Source organism: Raphanus sativus, chromosome 8 (genome assembly GCF_000801105.2).
Source record: "Raphanus sativus cultivar WK10039 chromosome 8, ASM80110v3, whole genome shotgun sequence".
In the NCBI taxonomy this organism is placed as follows: Eukaryota; Viridiplantae; Streptophyta; class Magnoliopsida; order Brassicales; family Brassicaceae; genus Raphanus; species Raphanus sativus.
The window spans coordinates 24189010-24209599 of NC_079518.1; the positions used below are offsets into that span (position 1 = coordinate 24189010).

General features: G+C 37.3%; 5 protein-coding genes and 2 pseudogenes across 5 annotated transcripts; 4 read left to right on the forward strand and 3 right to left on the reverse strand.

Annotated features, from left to right (window-relative positions):
* Positions 1 to 736: 736 nt before the first annotated feature.
* On the reverse strand, positions 737 to 6747 carry LOC108821984 (secretory carrier-associated membrane protein 4-like; annotated as a pseudogene).
* A 1015-nt stretch (positions 6748 to 7762) lies between these two features.
* On the forward strand, positions 7763 to 10110 carry LOC108820345 (indole-3-acetic acid-amido synthetase GH3.15-like; annotated as a pseudogene).
* A 262-nt stretch (positions 10111 to 10372) lies between these two features.
* LOC108819287 (cytochrome c biogenesis protein CCS1, chloroplastic) lies at positions 10373 to 12893 on the forward strand. Its single transcript, XM_018592295.2, has 8 exons — positions 10373 to 10805; positions 10880 to 11099; positions 11182 to 11293; positions 11379 to 11651; positions 11741 to 12006; positions 12098 to 12254; positions 12343 to 12426; positions 12501 to 12893. Exons 1-8 carry the CDS (start codon positions 10463 to 10465, stop codon positions 12630 to 12632), a joined length of 1587 nt encoding a protein of 528 aa, XP_018447797.2. The 5' UTR covers positions 10373 to 10462; the 3' UTR covers positions 12633 to 12893.
* A 599-nt stretch (positions 12894 to 13492) lies between these two features.
* On the forward strand, positions 13493 to 15044 carry LOC108819155 (uncharacterized). The gene is made up of 3 exons (XM_018592144.2): positions 13493 to 14102; positions 14229 to 14424; positions 14673 to 15044. Exons 1-2 carry the CDS (start codon positions 13941 to 13943, stop codon positions 14421 to 14423), a joined length of 357 nt encoding a protein of 118 aa, XP_018447646.1. The 5' UTR covers positions 13493 to 13940; the 3' UTR covers position 14424; positions 14673 to 15044.
* A 28-nt stretch (positions 15045 to 15072) lies between these two features.
* Positions 15073 to 15903, reverse strand: LOC108819154 (CASP-like protein 5C3). The gene is made up of 3 exons (XM_018592143.2): positions 15649 to 15903; positions 15443 to 15575; positions 15073 to 15371 (listed from the first exon to the last, which is right to left on the reverse strand). The coding sequence occupies exons 1-3, from the start codon at positions 15777 to 15779 to the stop codon at positions 15180 to 15182; spliced, it is 456 nt and encodes a 151-aa protein (XP_018447645.1). The 5' UTR covers positions 15780 to 15903; the 3' UTR covers positions 15073 to 15179.
* Positions 15904 to 16999: 1096 nt separating this feature from the next.
* On the reverse strand, positions 17000 to 18006 carry LOC108820840 (mitochondrial import receptor subunit TOM6 homolog). The gene is made up of 2 exons (XM_018593859.2): positions 17737 to 18006; positions 17000 to 17156 (listed from the first exon to the last, which is right to left on the reverse strand). The coding sequence occupies exon 1, from the start codon at positions 17914 to 17916 to the stop codon at positions 17752 to 17754; it is 165 nt and encodes a 54-aa protein (XP_018449361.1). The 5' UTR covers positions 17917 to 18006; the 3' UTR covers positions 17000 to 17156; positions 17737 to 17751.
* A 1050-nt stretch (positions 18007 to 19056) lies between these two features.
* LOC108820346 (mitogen-activated protein kinase kinase kinase 20-like) lies at positions 19057 to 20316 on the forward strand. Its single transcript, XM_018593299.2, has one exon. The coding sequence runs from the start codon at positions 19183 to 19185 to the stop codon at positions 20266 to 20268; it is 1086 nt and encodes a 361-aa protein (XP_018448801.1). The 5' UTR covers positions 19057 to 19182; the 3' UTR covers positions 20269 to 20316.
* Positions 20317 to 20590: the final 274 nt, after the last annotated feature.

A 20590-nucleotide genomic window follows, 5' to 3' on the forward strand; every position in this document is an offset into this window, starting at 1 on the left:
TGTTATGGGTCTCTACAGAGGTCAAATTAATGTCAAAGCAGGAAGCCAAGTGTATTAATAATTATCTACAAGAATCTAGCCTTCATGCTACACCTTAAGTTTCAGATTATATGCTGCAAAGTCTCTGAAGAATGTACGTTTTTGGAAGAACTGTTTACTTTCTCTTCAATGTAAAAGACTTCTGCTGAGTAAGTCACTCAACAATGGTCATTTATTTACAGAGATGTCTGAGATTCACTAATGAGAAGCAATGACAAGTTTTGAGTTCACAATTGCGGTATACTAGCGGGAAGAACATGTTATAGAGGAAGCCTTCTGTTTGGATGTTAAAGGGAATGAGAACGATATTTTCTATGATCTGAGACACATTAAGCATCATGGGCGTGACTACCAAAGAGAAAAAAAGGTCAGAGGTTTGTTCTCGTGATCAGAATCTATCACAGGGTTCTCTATCAGAATCGCATGCAATTAGTAGATGACACTAATTGCAGAGAGTATAATTGAAGAAGTCTCAGATGATGAGCTTGCTTATATTGGTATTGGTTGAGATCACCAAGCAACAATGTTTTCCGTTCAGTGGTTGGATGTTGGGAAGATCCGTGAACTGTCTCTGTTTGGATATATATTAAAGAGATTTACAAGGCAGAGAGCATGTGAATGGTGAGACCGTTGCTGTAAAGAATATTCTCCAGAAAGATGATCTCATATTGAGAAAAAAAAATGGGCTTCAACAGAGAAGTTAAGATGATGTGTTTTGAAGATCAAAAGAGTGTGATATTTTCTCAGTCAGTCCAAAGCTTGGAGATGCTCTGTATCTACTACAGATCACAATGACTGTTGCAGAAATAAGTTCTGAGATGGGTTTCCATGGCAACGGTTGGGGGATTCAAAAGTAACTTGATCGAGCTGAAATTTGGTTTGCCACTTCATGATGATGCAGTTTTGAGATTCAACGGTGGGATTGATATTTCAACGGTTGGTTTAAGTTTTGTCTGAGCTTCTTCAACTCCCTCCAGAGACTTTCTAGACATGTAGAGATGGATTTCAACAGAAGGAATTTGTTGCAGAGACCTATGTCTTGGTTGATTGATGGAGCGCCAGAACAGCTGATTAAGAGTCTGCAGTCATGTTTTACCAATGGTTCTTGCACGTGACTCAAGTGGAAGTGAATGTTTTTGATAAATAAAAGAAAAGCAGCTTGTGGAATCATGGTCAAAGGCAAGCTCAGACCTCTAAATTGCAAAGAGCTACTAAACTAAAAAAAAGGGCTTCAGAGTCTGAAGGATGAAGCAATATTCTGATTCTGTGAAGAGAGGGATCATCGTAAGGCTAAGATGCAGATTTCCACCATCAAAATCTTAGGCTATTGTAGCGATAAAGGTCATCAAGAGATCTCAAGGTGTCAGTGAGTGGTTGCTTGAAGTGATATTCAGTCTCAGGAAGATATTTGTTCATCTTTTCACTCAAGAGTTCAGAGGTTGAGAGTTTGAAATCCAAAGGTGCTCAGTGTGGTCTTGAAACTAATGCAAGAAGATGACTGTGAAGTGAAGTTAGAAGGCTCATGTGGCTACCTCAAAGGATAACAACGAAATCAGAGAAATCACTGGTCTTTAAGGTGAAATGAACAATAGAAATTAGAAAGTCATTGTGTCTGATGCATAAGGAATGATGCTCTCGGGGTTTTATAAATTATAGTTAAATGTGCGAGCTAGTGCTCTTAGGATGCCTTCGCTGGGACGAGATCAGAGTGCTATGTTCTTACTGTTACGTGTGAACCGCTTAGTCAGCAATCTAAAAGGGGTCAAACTCATCGGAACACAAGAATTTATTGCAGAATCAGTCTGGTGTCTTGTGATGATTGTTCCTTGGTGCAGTTTTAAGATGGAACACAAGATTTTCTTGTCAGTGTTGAGAGAAGAGTTGTTCAAGGTGCCTTTCTGATAATGGAACAACTTCCTTTGAGTTTCTTCACTGTGTTTTCAAGAACATGATGCATAATGCAGAAGTGTATATGATATGATGCAGAATGTGCATACACCAACCGAAGTTTATGCATGATGTAAAATGTATGACGCTCATACAACAATAAAAATAATTTATATATAAAATTACAAGAATGTCATAATTGCTCAAACATCCAAACTTAACGATAAGACTGCAAGACATGATGCATAATGCATTGTAAAATGCAAAATGGAAACATGTATAAGGTGATGCAGATGACACATACAACAACCAAAAATTGATGCATAATGTAAAATGCAAGACGCTCTCATACAACAACCAAAGTTTAATTATAAAGCTGCAAAGAGGAAATCAAAAGATTAAATGGATAACCCTGCAGAGTGCCGAGTTAAAGTAAATAAAAACTATAAACTACATGAGACTCAACTGATTACAAAGAGGAGAGGTTTGAAAAGTTACCTGTCAGCAGAAGTCTGATACACTTGAAATCTTCTCAGAATCTCTAACGATTTGAACACACCTTCTGAAGCACAAATCTGAGGAAATCAAAAATAAAGTTAGTCTTTAGATCAAGTAATATGCCGCTTGCTTGCCTCTGTTCCTTCTCAGATCATGAATTAGTCTTTGTCTTCATGACATAAGTGGTACAGTCAAGACTTGTTTTCAGTTTAAAATCTTAGACTTTCTTGTCGTTAAACTCTATCTTAAAGAGTCAAGCTGTAGGTAGTTTCAAGTCTTTTGTCTTCAAGATCATAAGAGTCGTGTGGTGTTATTTGTCATTGTCTTTTGCCTATTATGTCTCCATCCAACAACAAGTCTTTTAATCGATCCATTGTCTACTTTTGTAAGCCGTGGGTGTAGTGTATAGGCAAGCAATCTGTTTTCAGTTCTTATTAGTCTTTTTTTTTAGGACTTTCTCAAACCCCTGTCGTTAAACTCCATCTCACTCAAGTAACTGAAAACAGATTTGAGTCAAGCCGAGTCTTTTGTGACTTTTTAAACCGTAAGAGTAGTGTGGGTGTCATTTGCCATGCTCAAATGACATATTCTAAGCAGATGGTGTTTTAAGCGATCTGTTGTCTACTTTTTGTAAGCCGTGGGTGTAAGGTAAGAAATCTGTTTTCAGTTTGTTTTCTTTGTCTTTAAGACTCTCAAACCGTGTTTGTATGTAACTCCATTCCCTTCTAATATATCTGAAAACAGATCTAAGTCAAGCCGTGGGTAAAATTAAAGTCTTTCTAAGACTACAGAGCCGTCTGGGTGTTTATCTGCCATCCTCCAATGACTTGGTTTTAAGAAGCTATTCCTTTATCCCAGCAAACAAGCTTCCAAACTGCTCCCATTGTCTTTGAATCTGTCTAAAGAATCTTAACCGATAGGTGACTTTTGTCTTTAGATTCTTATAAGACGGGGGGGGGGGGTGGGGTAAGTACTTGCTTTCAAGAATCTGTTTTTAGTTCTTAGTCTTTGTCTTAAGACTTACTTAGACCGGCTGTGGGGCTGTCGTTAAGCTCCATCTCACATTCAAGTAACTGAAAAACATATTCGAGTCAAGCCGTGGGTAAGTAATTGTCTTTAAGACCACAAGGGTCTCTTGCCATCATCCCCGTAATGACTTGTTCTAAGAAGCTGGTCGTTAATCCAGTCTTGAAACTGCCCCATTGTCAATATCTTTACGATCATGTTTCCATCCAACAAAACTTTTAACCAATCCATGATCAACTTTTTTTAAGACGTGGTGGGTAAGATGAGCAAGCAATCTGTTTTCAGCTCTTAGTCTTTGTCTTGAGACTTTCTCGTGTCGTTAAACAGATTCGGGGCAAGCCGTGGGTAAGTAAATTCTTTTCTTTTGTCTCTAAGACCACAGAGTCGTGTGATTATTATTTGTCAATGAACTTGTCTAATGACATGTTCTAAGCAGCTGGTCGTTAATATTCATCCAGTCTTAAAACTGTCCACACTGTCATTGTATTTCCTATAATGTTTCCATCCAAAAGAGGTCTTTTCACCGATCCATTGTCTACTTTTATAAGTCAGCCGTGGGTGATACAGTCAAAGAATCTGTTTTCAGTTTGTTAGACTTTCTCAAACCGTTAGTCTTTAACTCCATTCCCTTCTAATACACAATCAAGAGGGTTTCAGTTTGTGCTTACGAGTTTCTCAAACCGAACCGAGTTGGTTCTCCGTTCTATCTGAAAACAGACTTTGAGTCAAGCCGTGGGTGAGTGAAGTCTTTATGAACTACTGAGACGTATGGACTTTGAAGACTTTCTCAAACCGTCAGAGCTGTGGAAACGTTTCGTACAGTCTGTTGTCTTTAAGACTATTGAGTCGTGTGTTTTTGTTTGCCAACGTCCAATGAATTTCTCTTAGAATCGGACAAGCCTCCAAACTGTCCCATTGTCATTGAATCTGTCTTAAAGACAGAGAATTTATAAGCCGTGGGTACTGGGTAGTACACAATCAAGAATCTGTTTTCAGTTTTTGTAGTCTTATTTTATTGTCTTTAAGACTATCTAAAGCCGTTGGGTCTCCCTTCTAACATCTGAAAACAGATTTTTGAGTCAAGCCGTGGGTAAGTAACGACTCTTGTCTTTAAGACCTATAGAGACAGTGTGGACTTTTAAGACTTTTCTCAAACCGTCAAAGTCTTTTAACCCAATTCTCTTTCTAATATCTGAAAACAGATTCTGTCCCATTGTCATTGAATCTGTCTAAAGACAAATAATTTATAAGCCGTGGGTAGTACACAATCAAGAATTTGTTTTCAGTTGGTAGTCTTATTGTCTTTAAGACTTTCTCAAACCGTAGGGTCTCTCCCTTCTAACATCTGAAAACAGATTTTGTGAGTCAAGCCGTGGGTAAGTAAAGTCTTTTAATCTTTAAAGACCATAGAGCCGTGTGGGTCTTATTTGCCATCCCCTAACATCTTTCCTGCACTACCAATCTTACTAGGGGATGGTCTTATAGAGGCAGCAACGGGACAATGTTCCTAATCAAGAATCTGTTTTCAGTTTGTAGTCTTATTGTCTTTAAGACTTTCTCAAACCGTAGGGTCTCCCTTCTAACATCTGAAAACAGATTTTTGAGTCAAGCCGTGGGTAAGTAAAGTCTTTAAAGACCATAGAGAGCCGTGTGGGTCTTATTTGCTATCATCCCCTAACATCTTTCCTTATCAATCTTACTAGGGGGATGGTCTTATAGAGGCAGCAACGGGACAATGTTCCCAAATAAGAATCTGGCACAACACTATTAGATTAGTGTGTACCTATCGATCTTTTTGGGGTTTTAAGTGAAAAACAAAAACATCAAAACAAAACCAAAAAAAGAAAACAATGTTTGATTTGAAAATACCCCAAGACATGTAACAAAGCATCTCAAAACGAAAACCTGAATAAAATCTCAAAAGGAAACACTTAACTAAGATTCTTAGCTTTTCTAGCTCTCTTCATAGTTACAGCTTGGCATTTCAAATCAATCAACACAACTTAAAACTTCCTAAGTGAAGCCCTTGCATGAAGCATTGCAAAGCTCGAGAACGAGAAAGACAAAAGGAGCAACGATTAGAAGAAGACTTACGTTAATGACAAGCCGCGGAAAAAGATCAGAGGAGCAATGGCGGCAAATATGCAGAAGCCAATGTGAATCTGTTAAGAGCAAAGTTGAATTACACAGAAAATAAAAAGTATACATGCATAAAGTGAAGATCCAGTGTGAATATGTGAGTTCTTTTCAGTAGACTTACCAGGTTAAAGAAGAAAAACCAATCGAACTTCAGAGCGCTGTCAGTCCTGAAAGATGATCATAAAACAATTCAGTTATATGCACAAGTGCCAGTATGATCCAGTCTAGGGTCTGATAAGCAAGGCATCACCTCATAGCTCGGTAGAGAGGCCTATACCATAATAGATATGAAATTGGACATCCAAGCAGCGCATAGATCGTGGCAAGAAAAAAGATTTTGACACCTGCCATTAGGATTTTACAATCACACAACTTCATACTCTAGTTCCCTTCGTAAGGTAAATCTGTTATAATGAAAAGAGCTCACCTCTGCCTTTAATCCAGCAGACTATCACTGCAATGACATTGAATACGAGACACAAAACTATACCTAAAAATTCAAACTCAAACAGTAACAAGCCAATATCAGTTCACTGCTGCAGACTTTACGCAATTCCTAAACAAATGAAACATACCCAACCAACTAGCAAACGCCAGATATTGCAGTTTCTGTGCATGAACTGGTATCTCATTAGCAATGTCGTGGTGTATAATATAGGGAAAAAAGGTGGCCAATTTTTATCGCTTGTCTTCATTAGCAACGGAATCATCACACAATATTCAAAAACAAATGAAAAAGTAGAGTGGGTCATCATAAAGTCAAACTCCTGTTGACTTACTTACATTTAGCAACCGCATCTTCTCTTCTTTTAATATCCTGGGTGAGTCGAGAAGGATTAAAGAGTTTCATGAAAAAAAAGCCAAGAAACTATTTATAGCAGGTGTTTACTAGACTGAGTCAAACTAACGTTATGTTAGGAACCAACTCTTATATGTTCATCTATTTCCTTAAAAAAAAAGCTTTCTATTGTAACTGTTTTTGTTTCATAGATGAGTGATACTAACCATTTCTCTCTTCTTAAGCTCAGATTCCCAATCAGAAAGCTCTCTCTGTTTCTTTGAAGAGTCCTGCCACCCAATTCACACATCAAGAGCAATGAAAGTGAGGAATATGCACGATACTAAAGTGCTCTATTACATTCAAGGTAGCATCAACGTTAAATGGCCTAGATGCCATCTACATAACCAGCACGTCATCTGAAGGCAAAGCTCATCTAGAAATAGAAAGGAGATAGAGAGAAAGTTACCGAGAAGGGATTGACGATTTCGTCTTCTTCTTCTTCATCGAAGGGATTGGGATCGTGATGACGATTCATTTTTCGATTCGGATCCGCAACTCTAGCCAAAAAAGTAACCAAGATATGATGAACAACTGGAAACCCTAAAAGCAAAATCGCGAAACCCTAAAATAAACTAAGACGATGACGAGCGAGAAACTAAAACCAGTCGGATTGTTACGAGAGAAAAAGAAACTCCGATCAATACAACAAATAAACCCGATTAGACAGACAAACTTTGAAGCCCTAGAAACCAATTCGCAAATCAAAAATCTCACGGGCGACTTAGAAATCTTGATACAAATTCACGATTTACAGCGATTGAAACAATTTTTTAAAAATCTGAGGACGTGAAGTTTCGAGACGACGATTGATAAGACTATTCAAAGAAAAAAGAAGAGGACAGAGCCAATACCACAAAAAAAAAACGTTTGATCGAGTGGGGGTGGGTTATATAGAGTCTGCTTCGATCGAGAACATTCTTGGGGAAACAAAAGGGAAAGAAAGAAGTGCTTCGATAACACGCGTTTCTCTAACGGTCATATTTTAATTTTGAGTCGGTTTATTTTGCAATCGAACCGGTCCTAAATTCTTACTATAACAACCTAAACCGAACCGGTTCCTTTTTTTAACTAACTATTTTATTTATATAATAAAATGTAACACTACAGATCAAATAATATAAATACAACCAAATGTAAATTTAAAAGAAAATATAACATAATTAAAATAAAACCGTTTTTTTTAATCAAAAATAAAACCGGTTCTTTATACGTGTGTCTAAACACGATGTAGCTTTTGTGCCTGTTATTTGGTAATTTCTATTTTTTTGGGTTCTCAAAGATCGACGCATGAAAAATAAAAACTAGTCACATATTTTCCCTCTTTGATAAAATATGGTTGGTCCGGTAAAGACATCTTTATTGCATGGTTTTTAGAGTGGAGTTCTTTTTTTTTTTGATAACTCTAGTATCTGGACAGCCACATTCCCAACTATCTTTCGAAAGAGGTCCAGCGCCCCAACGGAAAGGATGTTAAATTCGTTGTGGCCAAGACTCGACACCGGGTGGCGGGCAGTACAGTTGTACCTCCTTTACCACCAAGCTACGAGCGCTTGGTTTAGAGTGGAGTTCTTAAAGTAATACGACCTTCGTTTCTAAAAATGGGATTTTCTAGATTTTATTTTTGTTCCACAAAATAGATTTTATATATTTTTAAGGTATTTTTAGATATTTTTAAGATACATTAATTGAAAACATTTGAATTGACTAAATATTATTGGTTCATATTTATAGGAAAATGTATAATAAATATAAATAAAAAGTTTAATTGAAAACATTGATTTTTTTCTTAATATGCGCGAATTATCTAAAAAATCTTATTTTTCAGGAACGGAGGTAGTATATTTAAGAGACAATTATTAGTTTTTGTTAGTTAAAGTTAAAGTTAAAGTTAAAGAGATAACTTTTATATCACGATAAGAATTCCATCCTAAGAACCCTGCAATATATTTGACCTAACTGTTAGGATTCTAATGCTATCTTCTCTATTAAAAGATTGTCAACAACAATAGAAAAATATGGATTTATTATCTTTCAAAATATTGATAGTAAACAATAAAAAAAAACAATAATGAGAAAACAATAAAAGCCCTTGCATGTAAACAGTAAACAGAAACAGTATTTTTTACTGTTTACATGCAAGGGCTTTTAGTGTTTTCTCGTTATTGTTATCTTTTTTACTGTTTACTATTAATATTTTGAAATTAAAAAAAATTAAAGGATATTATTCATTTCAATAAATTACTATAAATTAATAAGTAGACTAATGTCAAAAGTTTGGGTGGATTAAAAATAAAATATAAATATTTATGGATCATTATACTTTTTATTAATTGATTTGGTTAAAATGTTAACAAAATAAAAATTTTAGGAAGATTAAATAATTTAAAAATCTATGTTTATGCGTAAGATTTTTAGAATACTTCTTGAAAAGAGAAAAGAGACTATATTCTCCTTTATTGATATAGATAGATACTTACAAATGTATGTATCTAAATAGTGTATGTGATTGTAGGATCTACTAAATAGTGTAGAACCTTACCCAAAAATTCTAAAACATCATGGAAGGCTATAGTGAAGAGACTATGGCAAATGCAAAATGCATAGAAGTCGTTGTCACCGGGTCTATGTCACAGTATATACCAATGCTAGAGTTCTATGGTGGTGGTCTTCCTGTGATTTCATTATTTTACGGAAGCTCTGAATGTTTATTTTGGTCTCAATATAAATCCTCTGAGCAAGCCTTGTAATGTGTCTTACACCACCGTCCCAAGTATGGCTTACTTCGAGTTCTTAGAGGTCAAGAAAGATCAAGAAGCTGGTCATGATCCCTTAGTGAACCATGTGGTCGTCGATCTAGTAGATGTTAAAGTCGGCCATGACTATGAACATGTTGTCACAACTTTTTCAGGTATTTGCATTTAAATTATTTATTAGCGTGTGTCACAAGTTTATATGGTTTTTCATAAGATGTGTATTTAATGTACATGTTTGTATAGGTACTGTTTGGGAGATGTTTTACGAGTAACGGGTTTCTACAACAACGCGCCACAATTTCATTTCGTGGAAAGAAATAATGTTGTTCTGAGCATCGACATGGACAAGACCTACGAGGAGAGAATATCTCAAGTTACAAACGCGAAGCTCCTCCTCGAGCCGCATGACTTAGTGCTCATCGATTTCACTAGCCGTGTGGACTTCTCCTCGTATCGAGGACACTACGTGCTATATTGGGAACTCGGGAGTAAATTCAAAGACAAGAAGCTGGAGCCCAAGCGGGAAGTTATGGAGGAATGCTGCTTCACCGTTGAAGAGTCTCTACACTCGGTTTACAGAAAAAGACGTAAGAATGATAAGATCATTGGACCACTTGAGATTAAGGTTGTAAGGAGAGGTGCATTTGATGAGCTCATGAACTTCTTTGTGTCTCGAGGCACTTGAGTGAGTCAGTACAAGACGCCGAGATCGGTGAAGAATGAAGAAGCCTTGAAGATATTGGAGGCGGCCGTTATTTCCAAGTCTTGTAGCAAGAAAATTTCCGTCTTGAGAGCTACACGAACTGCAGACAAGTCGATAAAATCGCGTATAAATATCATATTTGAAATATGTAAAAGACAAGAAATCCATATTTTTCTATTGTTGTTGACAATATTTTAATAGAGAAGATAGCATTAGAATCCTAACAGTTAATCGTGTTCAGAGTGTTGGAAACAAGCTTGGACGACGGAGGAAATGCAAACACACCATCACTTCCGCCGGAATATTCCATCTCTTAGGTGTATTGTATACTTGTATTTATATGTAAATGTTTTCTTTGTTACTATGTAGTGAACCGAGAAAATAAACCGGGAATTAGATATTTATTATACCCGGTTTACCATAATCCGGTTCAAATAAAAAATATCTCATCTTCTTCTTCAAAAGAAAAACACAAGATAACAGAAGTGCCACCAAAGCTCAAATTTCATCCCCACACACAGCACATTACTTCAGGAATGTGGAGGAGGTTGAGCTAAAACCCCCAAATTCAAAAAAATGATCGTAACCCTAAACCCTAAGATTCTCCACTTCTCCAAACTCAATCCACAATCTCCTCTCTCCCGTCCTTCTCCACGCTTCTACAGAGCTCGCACCATCTCCCTAACCACCAATTGCAAGCTTCAGAATCCTCAAGATGGCCTCACCAAAACAATCTCCCTTTCCGATTCCGCCCCGCCGGTTACTGAAGAGAGTTCCGGTGGTAACGGCGGAGGAGGAGGAGGAGGAGGAGGAGGAGGAGGGTTTCTGAAGAGGCTACCGAGAAAGGTGTTGTCAGTTTTATCCAATCTCCCTCTTGCAATCACAGAGATGGCCACCATTGCTGCTCTCATGGCTCTCGGTAAGCTTTGAGAATTCACTTGGAGGGTTTGTTCCATTTAACTTTGGAAACTGATAAAGTTTCATCCTTTTTAGGGACTGTGATTGAACAAGGTGAAACCCCTGAGTTCTATTTCGAGAAGTATCCAGAGGATAACCCTGTGTTGGGGTTCTTTACTTGGAGATGGATCTTCGCACTTGGGTTGGATCATATGTACTCTGCTCCTATTTTTCTTGGCATGTTGGCTCTTTTAGCAGCTTCTCTTATGGCTTGTACTTATACCACTCAGATTCCTCTTGTTAAGGTTGCAAGAAGGTCTGTCTTTTTTTTTATCTCTTCCTTTTGTATAGTTTCTGTTTAGTGGCTATTTTGCTAAAGGAAAGACATGAACTTTCAGATGGAGTTTTATGAAGTCAGATGAGGCTATCAAGAAGCAGGACTTTGCTGATACTCTTCCAAGAGCTTCTGTTCAAGACTTGGGTGTGATTCTGATGGGTGATGGATATGAGGTCAGAGGCATTATTAGTTCTATCTTTTTTTTTCAAGTGTTTGATTGTCTTGTTCTCAGTTTGTTTGTTTGTTTGTTTTCTGTAGGTGTTTATGAAGGGTCCTTCATTGTATGCTTTCAAGGGTTTGGCTGGTAGATTTGCGCCTATTGGAGTACATATAGCAATGCTTTTGATCATGGTTGGTGGAACACTTAGTGCCACCGGGAGCTTTAGAGGCTCTGTCACTGTCCCTCAAGGGCTTAATTTTGTCATGGGAGATGTCTTGGCTCCAATTGGATTTCTCTCTGTTCCAACTGATTCTTTTAATACCGAAGTTCATGTTAACAGATTCACCATGGACTATTACGATAGTGGAGAGGTGAGTTTTGTTCTGTTATGCTTTCTCTGATTATGTCTTGTGACCATTCATAGTAAGGTATAACTCTTTGTTTCATTGATTTATTGTAGGTGTCACAGTTTCATTCTGATCTTTCACTGCGTGACCTTAACGGGAAAGAGGTTCTGAGAAAGACAATTAGTGTCAATGATCCTTTGAGATACGGTGGGGTCACTATATACCAGACAGATTGGAGTTTCTCGGCGTTGCAGGTGACTAAAGATGGTGAAGGACCATTCAACTTGGCTATGGCACCTCTTAAGATCAATGGAGACAAGAAGTTATATGGGACCTTCTTACCAGTTGGTGATACTAATGCTCCCAATGTCAAAGGAATGTAAGAACCACTCTTTACAACTAAGTCAGTACAAGTTACATTGTGGTCAGGCTTTAGCTTTACACCACTTGAGTTTTTTTTTTTCTTGCAGATCGATGCTTGCTCGGGATCTACAATCGATTGTTGTGTATGATTTGGAAGGGAAGTTCGCAGGAATAAGGAGACCGAACTCTAAGCTTCCAATTGAGATAGATGGTATGAAGATCGTGATTGAGGATGCAATAGGAAGCACTGGTCTTGAGTTAAAGGTACAAAGCTTGGTCTTGGTCTTGGTCTTAGTCTCGGCTTGAGTTAAAGGTATAACATGTTTTCATGTTCTTTGTCTTGTTTGCTCAGACTGATCCAGGAGTACCAGTGGTGTATGCTGGTTTTGGTGCTCTAATGCTCACAACCTGTATCAGTTACTTATCTCATTCACAGGTAACAACAGTAACAAATATCTTTTTTTATTCTATTTTGTTCCATTGGCATTTAAGTTCAAACATCATATGAAGATATGGGCACTGCAAAACGGAACAACATTGGTGGTGGGGGGAAGAACCAACAGAGCCAAGAACGAGTTCCCTGATGACATGAATCGTTTGCTCGATCAAGTTCCAGAGCTAATCAAGACTTCAGTTGATTAGTCTGAAGATAGACCAGTAAAGCTTTGTACAGAAAGGTATATAATTTTCAAGTAATGCACTTGAAGACTTGAGAGCGCATTCTACACATGTTGCTGATCATATGGGAAGAGGGGAGCTTTTGAAACTTGAAACTTCAGAATTGATTTGTCTGTAGACTTTTGTACGAAGGTTTCTGATTCTACACAGTAAAGTTTAGAATGTATAGGGTGGATACTATTTTGTTATTTCATTTGTGGATAAGGCTGTTTGTTCGTCAAGTTATATGATCTCACTTAACTACATGATAACACAGTTTCTGAAACCTAATGATCAACTTCATCATCAAAAGATCAAATGCATGATCAGCGGATTGCGTCTAATGATCTTGTTTATAAAGAGAAGTCGGTATCTTCTCCTTTTGACCTTGGTCGCTGCACCACCCCAATGAGACTTTTCTACATCTGGCCTAAGAAACAGTAGCAATTTTGGTAGAAGTTTAGGTCATCAACAACAAAGATTGCAATAAGTATCCAGATTGTTCTCTATTACTGTTCTTTATAGCAACCTCAGTGGAATGTGCGAAGCCATCAAATAACATATGAATATGTTTTTGTGGATTCTCCAGAAATCATCAATTTCACAAAATCTGAAGGTTATTGCAGGTTTGGTTTCCATTTGAAGATTAGGTGAGAGAGTTGAGGATGAAAAGAAAAATCAAAGCTTAGAGTAAAAAAAAGAAAGCTTAGCTTCAGACCGTGTGTAACTTAAGATGAAAGCAAAACGGCGCCGTACAAGTTAAATGTTTTTAGCTCAAAGTCCCACATCGGAAAAACAAAACGTTTGCTTGTTGCATATATAAGTTTAGCTCACCTACATTGTACGTCGAGCTTGGTAACGCGGGCTTGTAATCCATGTGGAGACTATAAGGTGATGGGACATTGGGCCGATCTCTTTGGGCCGGGTTCGGTTAGGCTATCTACTGGCCTGCCCGTTCCAAGTCGGGAGTTGACTGTTCGTACTCGAGCGAAGGCTTGCGGTTCGGACAGTCCTTAGAGCGGAGGAGACTGCGTGAGGCTGGTTTCACAGAGCAGCGTCCACCTCCCGCTTTCGACGGTGGAAGGATTACGGGCCGGTGCCTACTGAGCCCACTATGACCCAATAAGCCGACTCCAATCGGACCATCACTTTTTTTTTTTGTAAGCCCATCATTACAAAACCCTAGACAAGACAAGAATCATTCCTTTCTTCTCCTCCGATCTCTATTGATTGTCAAGTACAATTTTTTTTTTTTGTGTTCTGTTCATTGGTTGGGTTGATATTCGAGTAAGAATGAAACCAGTGATAGGCACAGTGGTATCGAACAAGATGCAGAAATCAGTAGTCGTAGCCGTGGACAGACTGTTCCACAACAAGCTCTACAACCGCTACGTCAAGCGCACTTCCAAGTTCATGGCTCACGACGAGAAAGACTCCTGCAACATCGGCGATCGAGTAAATCCTCACTCCTCTTCCTAGTGTCTTTGATTGTTAAAAAATCGAAACTTCTTTTAAGTATTGGTTCATACATTAGGCTAAGAAGATTTGAAAAATGGGAACTTTGGTTTGGTTTTTGTGTAGGTAAAGTTAGATCCTTCGAGGCCATTGAGCAAAAATAAGCATTGGGTTGTTGCTGAGATCATCAAGAAAGCTCGCATCTATTCTCCTCAAGCTGTCGCCGCTGCTATTGCTGCTTCTGCATCAACTTCCTCAGCCTCCGTTGCTGATTCTACTGCTCAGTCTCAGGCTCCTCCATCTTCTTCTACTTCTTCTTAATGTGATTGAGATTACTCCTTTGCTCTTACTCTTAACTGTTTCAAACCTCTGCTGCTGGATTTTCCTTAGAGAAATGATATATAATCATGAGCTGGTTTTTACTTGGAAGCTTAGTTTTGTCTTGTCTTTCTTTTTAGACATCTTTTGGATCTTAGTTCGATTGATACGTCAGTACATTTTAGCTTATTTGTCTTCCCTTCTTCTGAGCTTTACTGGCTATTTGAGATTTACATTATCTTCCCTTTCCAGCTTGCTTGCAGTTTTGTTAGGAGTCCGCACATGCATAGAGAAGGGAGATGTGTGTCTTGGCTACTGTATTTCATGAGCTACTAAGGAAGACAGCTTTGTACCGATCTAAGTTGATTTTTTCAGGATGATGTCTACGATATTTTGGTTTTCCTGGGATGATTACGAGTCATTTGATGGTACTAATAGATAATGTAGTGAAAAATTCATGAATAAGACTGTTAGTAAACTCTCACTTGGTGAGCTTTTAATATCTTGTTATGCCATTTTGGTACCATATGTGCATGATGTAATGCTTCTTTATTCTACAAATGCACATAACTCTTCACATGTGTGTGGCCATTTCAATTTTGACCAAGTCAAGTTGCAACATAAGCTTTTTCACTCTCATTTTTGGTGTGTCTATATCGAGTGTCAGTACAAAGATTTGAGTTTCTACTGACATTTTTGTGTCTTGCTGCTAACCTATCTATTTTTAGTCGTCTTTGTCATCTAATCTTGTTTTTTAGATCAGAGAGAAGGAAGTAACCAGAGGTTGAAGAGAGAAGAAGAAAGAGACAAGAACCAAGTCAAGAAAGCTAATGTGGCTGCAAATTGGTATCTGTTGCAGACTGTTGGTGGGCAAACTGATTCGTCTGAACGAAGAAGATCTACAACACTAGCTGCTGATGAAGCTGAAGCCAGCGCTAGCACAGACACCACCTGCAAAACATAAAACATAATAGTCAAGACTCCTCTCTCAAAATAGCATTAGAAAATGTAAGTGCGTTTACCCAATCACCAACTGAGATGGCGAGAAGGATTCGTGGCTTTTGAAATGGTTGGTTGAGGAAAATACAATAGATATCTACCATTGCTAGTGTCAGGTTCCATGGTATAGTTAAAGCCATGATCGTCACCAAGTAGCTGAAGATAAAAGTTATTAGGGTTCATTCATAGGAGAAAATATAGAATCTGGAGTTAAGGATCTATATATTACCAGATAGCTGTGAATTGGTAGAATCGAACACCGATAGTCATGAAGAGAAGAGCGCCAAATGCTAACAATGTTTGACCTAATCTCAAGGAAAGGCTTGCACTTGTGCCCATAGAACCAGGAACCTCCACCATCTTCACCACCTTTGCTTGTGAATCACGTAAGTTAGCAAGTGAATTTAAAGCTCAAAAAAGATTGGAACTTTTGACATGATCATGTAGGGTTTTTAATGTTTTGTGGTTGAATCAAAGATATGATGAAGATCGTGATCATGACGGAGAAGAAAGGAGGATTAAAAGGACAATTTGATGAGAGTTTCTGGTTCGCACGTTTGTTTGTAAGAGTTACGAATGGTGGAAAAGAGAAGACTGTTCATGTTGAGGAGAGTTGTGGTCTGTATTCATCAGACAAAGCAGAGTAAATGTCGGAGCAAACACTTTTTATTCCTTTCTTCCTTCATTTCCCAACCCCCTCCCCTTATTTTATTCTTCTTTTCTTTGATAATTTTTCCATTTAATACCAAAAAGTTGACTGGAATATATATACGATCATATACGGTTTTGTGTAGAAACCAGCGATACCTACTATAATTAATTAAAATATGGTAGTATAGTTATATGTAAATTATATAATACAACTGATCATATTTTATTAATATAATCTTCTTCTTTTTAACACCAATTGATCTTCATTTATATGAACTTCAAACATTGCTTGGTCAAGCAAATATCAATATTTAACCACCAGGAGGAACTACTCCTATTTTCTTTTACATGACGTTCTAACACATTAAGGCATTTGATATAATGTTTTTCTATCTTTCATCATCTCTCTGTCGAATTTGTTTAGAAATAATAATATGAGGGTAAATGAAGTCATCATATGTTATGATATTATGCATAGTTTTTTGTATACTTGAAGTATAATGAGACAAAAAAGAGTCTAAAACGTCTTTTTAAAAGAAAACGGAGGGTGTTACTAAAAAAAACGGAAGAAGTATCATTTTGTGATGAATGAAGAAGTATTTGTGATTGGCTTAATTTTTTTTTTGACAACGATTATAATATTTTATTTAAAAGCAAATTATATCGACATTTTATATGTAAGATACTCCGATGCGAACCTGTTACAGTTATGTTCTTGGAACTATCGCGTTTTTACTAGATTAAAATGCTTTAAATATAAGTTGGAGCTCAATAGCAGAATGCAGCAGAAAAGAAGAGATTTTGCAGATTCAAGACAATTTTGGAAGAAAATGGTAAGCACGTTGTTTGTAGATAGCCTAAGATGATTTATACCGACAACACTCATAATACTCTTTTCAATAAAGCAGAAGAGAAGAAAGGATATGAGAGATAAGAAACCAAAGTGACAAACGAATAGCAAAAGTAAACACTATAATAACTTTGTCTCACAGCTTGGTTATTTCAAGTCCTTTAGAAAATAGCAAATACGCCAAAAACAATGTCTTCCATTGCCTCACAGTGCATCTAAATATCACCGCTTCAACACTGCACAAAGAGATGAAAGAAGAAGTCGGCTTTTTAGCAAGCTTAAGAGTCAAAGTTTGAAATGTGCAGAAAAATGCTGAATCGATAGCATGGTTGGTGATCACAATATATATATATATATATAAAAGACATAATCATACCCATATATCAATGATTGGTGAACAAGACTTATGAAACTAAGCTAATAACAGAGAAGCGATGATGCATTTAACAGTCCCTCAATCTCCAGGGGACTAATTTGCTACAAATACAAGATAGCTTCATAATGTATCTAAGTCATAAGCTGAAGCATATCATACTTTAATGATTCGTGGACAAAATCACATGAACAAGTCTTGTGAAACCTAGCTAAGAACAGCCAAGAGATATGTCCTAAAAGATCAAACATAAATAAAAATTGAAACTTTCTTGTTTGATCAAGCTCAAGTAAGTACCAAAACTCAATCCTAGACCAATCGCTCAAACCATAATTCAATCAGATTAGATCTTGCTTACAAATTACAGAATCTAGAAAGCAGAATCATATCAATCGAAGACAAAAATTTGATAGGAATCGTTTCGAATCAAGTTTAAAACCGACCTGAAAATTCGAGACTTAGAAGTCGAGCTTGAGCTCATCCTTGGAATCGGAGAAATACGAGAGGACGTACGGAACAGCGCGGATAGCGACAACCCAGCCGCCGAACAGAGCGACATGTGTTCGCAGCTGCTTCAAAGCCGCGGCTTTGTCTGGCTTCTCCATGAACATCCCTGGAAACATGGCTGCTGTTTCTTCTTTCTTCTTCTTCTTCCTCTCTTTTCCGGAAACAAGCTTCTCTGAGATTCTAAAACCCTAACCCTCGATTGATTGGCCGTCTCTATTTTGTAAGGTAATAATAGATAGGTAGGCCGACTTTTTGATATGGGCCGTTAAGTTGGGCTCTTTTAGTCCAGCTATTTTTCCGGTTTGTTTTGATCACTCAATTCGGTTAAAGTAGAAACTTGAAAATCAAAAAAAAAAAAAAAAGAAACTTGAAAATCATAATGTATAATTTTTTGACAAAAAAAAAATCATGACATAATCTTTTTTTCAGCGCGGTTACCATTTTTGTAGGAAATGGAAAAGATCAAACCAAACCGGTCAAATAAATTTCTTCAGTTTAGTATAAATTTGAGTTATTTTTTGGTTTGGTTTTGTTTAAATTGTTTAAACCTAAAAGTTGAATGTATAACTGATAACGAATCTGTTAAAACATTTTTAATAAGTAAAATTTAGGATTCTAATTTTGTCAAGACGACTCTAATCCTCAAGAAAAATAATATCATAGTTTACTAAAAACTGTGATATTTCATTTATGTATTTGTGACGTAAATAGTCTTATTTATCTAGTTTTATAATTTTAGTAATATGATTGAAATATGGTAATAATTTATTTATTAAAACTCAATAACCTAATTCTATAGATTTATATATTTTATATAAAAAATCGTAAACTTATTTATTTTAAAATTAAGTATAAATATATTATTACGGATACAAATACAAAAGCAAAACAGTATTATAAAGTATGAAAATATCATACATAAGTAAGTGGTTGAAAATATAAAAAAACAATTAATAAAAAGTTTAAACTACTAAATTTCTTCTGATGACAAGAACGGCTAATAAATTTGTTTGTTTACTGTGACGCTAACGTTCAAATTGTTTAAACCGTCAGATTCGTTCAGACTTTTATTTTCTCTACGCGCTTCTAATTTCCTTTTTTTTTTTTGAGTAACTCAGAAAAGGAAATTATCTACTCTAATTTCCTTTTTACCGTGTATGTGGGTTAGTCACCGACTTAACTGAACCAAACTCTATAAAAGACTCTCATACCTCTCTCTCCTTCGCTCACACTTTCTTTTTGCTTCTCTTCAACTATTTCCTTTACGTTTTTGTTTTCTCCACTGCGATTCAATTCTCGAAACCCTAATTTTTCTTTTTGCAATTTCTTTTTCTGAGCGATTCTTTTCAGAAACCCTAGGAAACCAACTCCGATTGAAAAAGATGCAGCAGTCAAACGAAGAATTCGTCAAGTTTCTTGGAGAAGGCGCTTACGGTTACGTTAACCTAGTCCGCTACACTAATCCCGACGACGGCTCTTCTTTCCTCTCCGCCGTCAAGAACTCTTACGACGCAGACTACGACAGTCTCCGAAGAGAGTTAGAGATTCTTCTCAAACTCAGGGGATGTCCCAGTATCGTTACGTGTCTCGGAGACTCTCTTCAACAAGGTCTCAGCAGTTACGGTAACAAAGTTCACAAGCTGCAACTCGAGTACGCTTCTGAAGGTAGCTTGAACGCTTTCATGAACCGTTACGCCGACAGAAAGTTACCTGAACCGTTGATTAAAGATTTCACACGGATGATTCTTGAAGGTTTGGTCTCGATTCACAGACATGGTTATGTTCATTGCGACCTCAAACCAGATAACTTGCTTGTCTTCCCTTCTTCGAGACAAGATTCATCGTACGAGATCAAGATTTCTGATTTTGGCAACTCGCTTGAGGTAGGAGAGGTTCCTCTTTTCTGGGAAACTGATTATCCGTGGGTGGGGACTCCCATCTACATGCCTCCTGAGTCTGTCCGTGATGGCGTGGCCAACAAGTCTCTTGATTTGTGGTCGTTGGGGTGTTTGGTGCGGGAGATGTACACGGGTGTGTTTCCGTGGGAAGGCATTGAACTAGATGATATCGCTACTCTTCTCATCTGTGGTGAAGCTCCATGGATACCTGAGTTTTTACCTTCCGATGCTAAGGCTTTTATCCAAACGTGCTTCTCAAGTGACCCTGAGGACAGAGGAAGCGCTTACGAGTTGTTGTCTCATCCGTTTTTGCCTCGTCCTGAAGTTGAAGAAGAGGAGAAGAAAACGGTGGACAAGACAAGAAGCTCGTTTCTATTAAAGCTGTTGAAGTTGAGAATCAGACGAACAAGTTTCAAGAAGAAACCAACTAAGGATGCTCTTGCTGTTTCAGACAAGAAGCCTCTGAAGTTGAGGTTTTTTCCAACAAAGGCCCAACAGTTCAAGAGAACTCTGAACAAAGTCTTGAGGTTGAAGAACTCTAACGGCTTCAGTTTAGTGTCTGTTCATTAAGTTTTAGTACCTAGTTTCCTGTTGATTAAGTCTGTAATATTCTGTTGATTAAGGTTTAGTAGGTAGTTTCTTAACTTTAGTATATCTCTTGTTTAGTTTGTAGATCAAAGTTTACATGTACCTCAAGGTCTCATTAACAAATTAACTTCTTTTCAATCTGAATTGCTCACTAAACAAAGTTCTCTTCTCTGCAAAATCTCAATCCTTTTACTGTCGTTAGCAATCCAAAAGCATGTTTTTTTTTAACTCTGGGAACACCTGAAAAGAAACGATTTAATGAATGCTCATTAGCTTTTTAACTCTGGGAACACTAGATTCTGTA